Here is an 8,182-nt window from a genome sequence, read left to right on the forward strand (position 1 = left end):
CCTCTCCCCCTCCCCTCCTCCCAGACCTAGGGCCACCAAGAATCTTAACTAGTATTTAGCTATTTTAATTGTAAGCACAATGAGCAAGATTCATGTTTGATATGCATTTGTGCAGCACCTGGCACACTGGGCTGCAGTCCTCACATGCTACTCCTGGATACACCCACAACACCAAAAGTAAATAATAATAATTTGCAACTAATTTGTGAATGATCTAGGTTTTGGATGCCACTGCACAGCAAAAGAGCGGCACCAACTGCCTCCTTAACACTGCAAGGCTTCTATATCTTCTTTTCTGTTCACCAATTACTCCTCAACCATGTTTGGTAAAAACTCCAATAGTATTCATGCTATTCAATTTCTACCAGGATTTAAAAAAATAATAATAATTTCTAAGGATGTAGGTAAGTAACTGGGTTCATTTTACAACCATGTCATTTTCTGTTCTTAATATTGAGATTTTTTTCCCCCAGCTCCGTTTAAGATTTCAAAATAGAAACATAACCAACATAGCTGACAAGGGCCAAATGTTGCGTATAATACAATACCCAACATGCACTAAAATTTATTTTGTGATTTTTACAGGCTAAGATTTAGGTAGCATCTTTGAGACCTGTGGAAAAGGTAACTTTGTACCTCAGTATGATTTTTTCAGAAGCACATTACAACCCAGCCAGTCCCACATGTACTGTTTTGGGTTCCCTGGCTATACATGCAAATCTTATGGGCATCAGCCTCTAGGGTGGTTTAGACAGGGGTGGTTCTGCCTGGAGTAGGCAGGATCCTTTATCATAATAAGGATCCTTCCAACCTTTTTTTTTTTCCTGCTCCTTTGAAATATTTTCACTCAGGTCACTGGAGTGGGCAGGGCACTTGGTTTTCGAGTTAGTGCAAAATTCAATAGCATTGATAAATATTAAGGCCAAAAAGGACCATGGCTGTACATCCAGTCTGATGCCAGGTGATCCAAGTGAGTAAGTTTTCATCCAGTTCTTTGGTTGTGATTTAAAATCCATCTCACCATGCTTGGTCCCTCCGATTTACTCTCTCCTCCACACAAAAGCTTAGTGCCTACCCAGCGCTACTCTGACAAAGAGCACAAAAGTAGAAGGTCCACTCCTGGAGCAGAACCAAATGCCTATTGGTGCGATATGCAAGCTAGCAAGCGATAGACTGTGGCTACCGCATACCTAACGCTTGTTAGCGGATGCTGTGCATCACATTTCTTTCAGAGGAAAGCACACCATCAGCCTGCCCCAAGCAGTACGGAGAGCGCAGAAGCTGAAGAATTGGAACAGACTAAATAATGGGTCCCATCTGCAGGAAGAAAATGAAATTTGCCCTCATGTTGCTGAAAAGTTGCACTTGATGCTCACTGCACATTATATGGAAAAGGTCAGTGAAACACAACAAACACAAGGAGCCAAGCTGGCGAAAGCAATAAATAGTGACAGCAGCCCTTGTCTAATTCTTCAGAGCCTCTCTCGCTTTTCTCCAGTACTAGCAATTTCACTTTCCATGGAGCAGCAAAGGCTGGAGATAAACAGCTTTGCTCCACCGGGAGGGAGAGCATGAATGTAGCTTCCCAGGGCTACTTGGCAAATCCCAGCAGTTGAATTCAGGGCAATTAGGATTTTCAACTGGACAGGGGATTGTAAATGGATGTGATAAGAAGATTTCTGCCTCCCCATCCTACCTAATTTTGCTTTGCTTTCATAGGGGTGGCTCCCTTTGTCTGAAATGATGGTCTGCAGAGACACAAGTCAGCTTCACAGGTGATATCAGGCAAGCTATGGTCCTGGTATGGGGCAGGTAAGAACTGAACCAGCTACAATGCTCCCACACAACCAATCCATAAATTCCCTTCAGTGTCTTCCTCGCAACTTTCCAGTTCCTTTTTCAAAACAGTTTAAGTGAATGCAGGACTGCTGAACGGTGCCAGATGACCAGCACCTGAGATTGAAACCCCCAGCTCACCCACAGAACAGTGCAGCTCATGCAGCAGCAATGCATGCTACACCTGATGCTACTGCAAGTGATGGGCCACCTGCTTGAGAGATCCCTTTCGGAGGGGTGGGAGGAAAATGCCATTTTTGGGCCTGTCATCTTTTTCTTCTTCCTGCAGACACTGCTAGCAGTTGGGGAAATGTTGTTATGTGAGGATGTGAGGGCAGGAAGTTAAGTGTTCTATAAAGTATTATAGCCAAGTATATTTTGGAGGAATCCCCTCTGTTAAGATTGAGGGGAGCAATTTTTGGAAGAGATCTAATAAAGGAACATTTCAGGAGACCTGCACTGGCTGAAACAGATTTGGTATCTAATGCACCCAAGAGCTCAGAGTTGCTCTCAAGGCCTTACCATCTGCAATGAAGTGCTCAGGAACATGAAGAGTCACCTTCACCGTCAGTGGGCAGGACAGCTGAGTGCCGCATACCATGGCCAGGATGCAGGAGCTGATTGTGATGAGAGTCAGAGCCGTCTTGTTCACAGGACTCTTTACAGAACCTGGAACAAATATATACATAGGTTATATACATAGAGCCTGATGTCAAGAGCCTCATAGGGTCATTTAGTCCAACCCCTTGCTCAAGGCAAGACTGTCCCCAAATAAACCATCCCAGCCAAGTATATAGGATCATAGGAAAGTACAGCTGGCAGGGACAAAATGCTTCACAATCTCGAAAGGATTCTGCGTTTTCAAAACCCTTCTAAGGGAGGGAAACATCCTCACACAAGGACTTGAGGCACAGGATAAATAAGTGACTCACCCCAAAAATCACACTGAAAGCCAAGGGCTGAAGTAGAAAGCAAAATCGTGATTGCCCCATGCAACTGTCTATTGATCATGTTGCCTTCTCATCCATTTGGCTCATCCCTTCCACTGGGGCTAAGATCTATCAGCTCAAAATGTGGCTGTGAGGCTAAATTCATCAGTAACTTAGAAGGTTAAACAAGTGAAAGTATTAGATTTAATTGCAAAGCAACCTCAGCTAAGTGCATCTCCTGGAGAAGGGCAGTGCAGTTCAGAGCAAACCATGTTTAAGAAAATCAGTTTGATAGCATTCAGGTTGAAGAACATTTCAAGGGTCTACCTGAGTTTTTTCATTCATTCATTTTCTTTTAAGATTAATTCAGAGTCTAAGTGGCTTGGGCCACTGGGGCCAGCCCAGTTCTAAAGCCCATCTGTTTTAAGTGTGATTTTTTTCAAACGTGGCTGGTGACTGTATATGCTTCAATCCTTCTAGTGCTCAACTTAAGAAAACTTAAGGGACCTAATTTTTAGTAGTGATATCTAAAGACTTTTTAAAAATCTGGTTTCTTTAAAGTGCCTGGAGCCCAAGGACTGAGTGCCCTACACCCAGGTCACCACTCATTTTCTAATCTTTCAACCTAAACTTTCATAACAACCTACACAATCAATTTTCTTCAAACTTTGCTTGCTTGACTGATTGTATTGAGACTTGTTGAATCTTAATAATAATAATAAGAAGAAGAAGAAGAAGAAGAATACCAGGTCTCAAGGCTGCCTGTATTGTGCTATCATTAACTACATGCAGTGTCACAAGAACTCAATCTTTGTACAAATATTTCAGTTGCAGTAATTAGCAAGTGCTATCTACTAATTGTTAATACTGATACCATTTTAGACATTTAAAAGTGACTTCAGTCAACAACAAAACAAGCTGTGCAAACAAACCAGAGTCAAAACAAGCATAAGACACTCCAAGCAGAATGCTTTTGCCAGTCACAGAAGCTTGTAACATCTCTCAAAGCACAGCTTGCAAAGGGCTTTCTTGCTTGTGTTAGCTCAAATATTTTCTGACATTAGGAAGACAGCTTTCAGTGCAGGCCGACTCAACTCTAAAGGCTCCCCCCATCCTACCCTGACACCAGAGCGATGTGTGGGTCATACCAGGCCTTCCTTCTTCAATCTCTGAGGGGCATCTGTCTAACATCATGGATGATCGAATGCTGGCACCTCAGAAATAATTCAGTAGACATGGGGCCTTTGAAGCTAAGGAGCTCCCTCATCCACAGCTACGAGGAACAGTGTTCTGCTGCTGGACTCGGAACATAATCCCTCAGCTTCAGCAAGAGCTGTTTGATGGTTTTTTTAGCAAAGGGAATCAAATGAAAAAAGAACTTGATCATGAGCAGCTCTGCACAGAATGACACAGGGAACAGAATTCACCGAGAAACCCTGGTCCATCACATTACATTATGGAAACCAAATTAGACCAGTGCTCATTCATATTTCACATTTGCATTTCACCAAGTAGCTACACTATATAAAGAAAGGAAACAGAAACCATAAGTTAAGATGGAGAACTGTCTCATGGGATCCAACAGCTCCCATTCAGCACAAGTCAATGGTAGCATCTGGTGGCTGCACCATGGAAAGAGACTGTGGTCCTCACCCACGGCTCACTAAACAGGTATCCGCTACCCAGAACTGCACCATCACAACTGACATACACAGGTTGTAACCTGAAAATTCAAGGCATCCATGGGCCATTGATAATAAATTACCCTCTCCCCCACAGACAGGGCAGGGTGGGTTGGGTTCAGATATCTGCACTGCTGCTGTTTGTGCTGCATCTCCTCTTGGTTACAAAACTTCACTCCCCAGGTGTACCTACTTTTATACTTTGCAGCAGCATTAAAATGTACTTAAAACTAGTGAAAGATGCACTGTCCTGAGCAAAGGAAACCCTTCTCTGACACTGGGGAATCAGCTCCATGCCAGGTGAGTACAGTTTCAGGAGTATGCATAAGACAGGACACAGACCTGCAATTAATGGGAGCCACCACTAAATGATCTATACGGGTTCAAGAGCGATTGCTGAATTCCCATCAGGTCTGATCACATCCTCCTCTGAATTCCCAGCAGACATATTTATTTATTTCTGGAACTCAATCTATTTCCCCCCTCCCCACCGTCACCCCCAATCTCATCAGCAAACTGAGATTTAAAATGCATTCATTTGAAAATTGAACAGGAAAGACATCCAGCAGGTTAGCACTCCTGTGCTTTGCCTTATAATTTGATCATTTCTGCTACTAGATATATTGGCAATGGAGCAAGGAAGTTACATTTGAGCTGAATCCAGAATACGAAGAACATTTTCAATTAAAAGGAATGGTTGCACCAGAGAAAAAAGGTCTGACGGATAAAGGGACTCACAGACCAGGTAACTGTGGTTGTTGGTTAGTCTATAATGTGAAAATCTATCCTGCCTTCTACTTGACTTCAGACTAACATGGTTAATTGTGTCTCTTGTGTCTGGCTGACATACAGTGCTTAAGAGGAGGTGCTGACCTGCTGGACAGCTCCTTCGAGAACCAAAGGGATTGGAGACGAGAGAAAAGAAATATTTGTACAGCACTTTCCATATTCTTTGAGTCCATAAAGTGTTGCACACACAACCCTCCCTTCAAAATACTCAATTAGCCCTACTCACACCTTTGTCACTGATTTCCTGTATGACTTTTTCCACTTTGCTGAGTTCCTTTTTCCTTCCCACTTATTATCAGACTGTGTGCATGTGTGTGTGCATGTGCAGGTGGTGCACGGTACCATACTCTTCCTCTCAATTGGGGCCTACCAGAAGGCAAAAACAAACAAACTGGTAATGGGAATATTCTGATTCATAACAGCCTTGACAGCCCCTATTTTCCTCATTATAAACTGACATTCATTCCAAGATCTTAAAGCTCTTTCCAGAAGTTAAACTTCAGGTCCCTTTTGCATTCGACAAGGGTAATCACCATTTTGCAATGAAAATGAGTCACAGGTATGATGACTTGTCAAACACCATGCAGAGAGTCAGTGACAGAGATGGAAAGTGAACTCCGGGTCCCTTCTCCCCATCCTGCCTTAAGCCCCTAAGACCAAACTCCACTCCCCACCCCCGCAAAAAAACCCGAAAAACAAAACAAAGCAAAACAACCCCCCGCAAAAAAACAACCCCAAAATGGTGCAAAATACTGAAAGGCTTTTACATCTGAGCTCACTAAAGAGAGGGACAGATATGTGAGGCCAGGGTGATTTACTGCAACTCTCATAACTGAGGATGACAGCTCCCTACCCCAACACCATTTCACTGTTAATTTTCATCACATGCATCTAATTATTGACTTTCAGTACTGCAAACATATTTCACCAAGTGCTGGCAAGCAGGGAGCTCTGATCAATGGATGATGGGGCTCAAGTTGGAAAAGAGACTGGATTTCCAGTTCAGCCTTTTATAGCTCCTGACCAGTTTGCTGCCAGGGTCTGAGAGACACCGCTGGAGATGGCAGATCCCTCCCTCATCATTTAAACACGGGGACATTTTTTCTCCTTTTCCATCCCAGAGCCTGCTCTTCAGACCACTAAGGATTCAGCATAAGTCTTCTTGCATTGTGTTTAAATGCCCATCTGGAAACAAATGGCTTTGTGCCAGACCTCTAAAAACACAGAGAAATGGATGCTTTACAACCCGTTGCTAACTAAACAAATCTCAACAGGTTCTCAGGGGTTTCTCTGTCAGTGCTAAAGAAGGGAAACAGAAAGAACAATTCTGTTCTGGCCCCAAGGGTACCCAAATCCAGCTCTCAGCAGGTATTCCAGTAACTGCCAGGACTAATTGAATTGCCTTGTTAACCCTACTTAGGCTGGAGACCCAAGCTTTGCTGCTCTGAACCCTTTGCTCTCCACTCCCCTCCTCCCCCCTCCCCTGTAAGTCCTGGACTCCCACTGAGATATTTGCACAACAGTTTGCAAACCCAAGTAAACTGAGTGACTGACACCATGGCTGATATTTTAAGGTCATGAAGAGTGGGAATGAAAATTCCTGAGAGAATAAGGCTGAGGGTTGGGCAGCATAAGGTCTGAGAGGGAGGGTGTGTGTGGGCATGGGGAAATCCTCCCAGAGGAAATGGCTCCTGGACCTTTCCTGCCTGTCCCAAGTTAGGGGCAGAGAACAATCTGTATCCCAGTCTCGCAGCCCAGTCCTAGACCCTGATGACAGGCGAGCACGTTCCTTCATCCTCTTCACAGAGCTATTTACTTCCCTTGCAGGCTCAGTCAACTACTCTGGCTACAGAAGTATGGGGAACAGCCAAGGTTGGCAGCATGTGGCCTAAAGGCCAGATCTGGCCCACAGGATCTGACCTATGCAGCTGGAGGCCTTTGACTGTGCCCACAATCATGCCAGGGCAAGCCAGCAAGCAGCTGAGTCACTGCTACTTCTCCCCTCACCTCCCCTCCCACCCTGGCTACAGCATGGGCACAGCTTCCAGCCAGTGGGGAGCTTCCAGCTGCATCTGCATTGCAGCCAGGAGGCAGGGGTAGGGGGTGCAGCACGGACATGGTTTGCTGCTGCCCAGCCCCAGCACAGCTCCCCACTGGCTGGAAGCGGTGCTCACTCCCCAGCCAGGGAGCCCAAGGCTGAGAGAAGCAGCAAAGGAGCAGCTCCAAGCTGCCAGGCCCTGGTGCAGTTGCAAAGGGAGTCCCCTGCTGCTGCTGTGTTACTGAAGCCACCCAGTCTGCTTTGGACCAGGGCCAGGTTGTTCTGGCCTGCAGCTTCTTAAGGCTTGCCAAATGCCAGTCAAAGCTCTCCCTGCTCCCCTTCCACCTGTCCCCTTGCTTGTGCATGGCTGAGGCAAGGAGCAAACAGCTCCTACTCTGATCAGAGCAGTAGGGACATACTTGGAGAAGAGGAACGAAGGGGGAATTGCATCCTTGCCTGGCCAAGGGGAAAATGGAAGACAAATACCTCCCCCTTGAGCACACATGTAGCAGCCAGTGCTGGGAGGGTAGCTGGAAGGGGAGAGGGTCAATGCTGCATATTCAGATATGTGAAGTCAGGGGGTGAGCAATGCTGGGGAAGAGCAGTGTCTGCAGTACTCTGTAGGGCTCTCCACCCCACGGTCTTCCAGTCACACTTCTGCAGTCAGCCAGACCCAAGAGTAGGCAAGAAGAAATCGCTCCCCCACCTTTCCCCTAAAACACGGCTAGCAGGTGAGGCCAGAGAAGTTTGCTTCAGTAATCCCAATCAATATGAATAAAAAATCAATGACTCCACAAGAAGAACGCCTTGCCTACAGCCCATCTTGGCTGATGTATCTCAGAGCTTGGCAAACCCCTATTTTGCTTGACTGCTTGAAGGCGGGGGGTGGGAGGGGGAGTTACCATTTG

The 8,182-nt window shown here is 45.5% G+C and overlaps 1 protein-coding gene across 1 annotated transcript in view; it reads right to left on the reverse strand.

Annotated features, from left to right (window-relative positions):
• Positions 1-8,182, reverse strand: part of ASTN2 (astrotactin 2) — a 644,195-nt gene that overhangs the window by 436,461 nt on the left and 199,552 nt on the right. The window contains 1 exon segment of the mRNA XM_019510513.1: positions 2,359-2,505. Within this exon segment, the coding sequence (XP_019366058.1) occupies positions 2,359-2,505 (147 nt within the window).

The sequence above is a fragment of the Gavialis gangeticus genome, unplaced genomic scaffold (assembly GCF_001723915.1).
Source record: "Gavialis gangeticus isolate Ggan-Ray unplaced genomic scaffold, GavGan_comp1, whole genome shotgun sequence".
NCBI lineage: Eukaryota > Metazoa > Chordata > Crocodylia > Gavialidae > Gavialis > Gavialis gangeticus.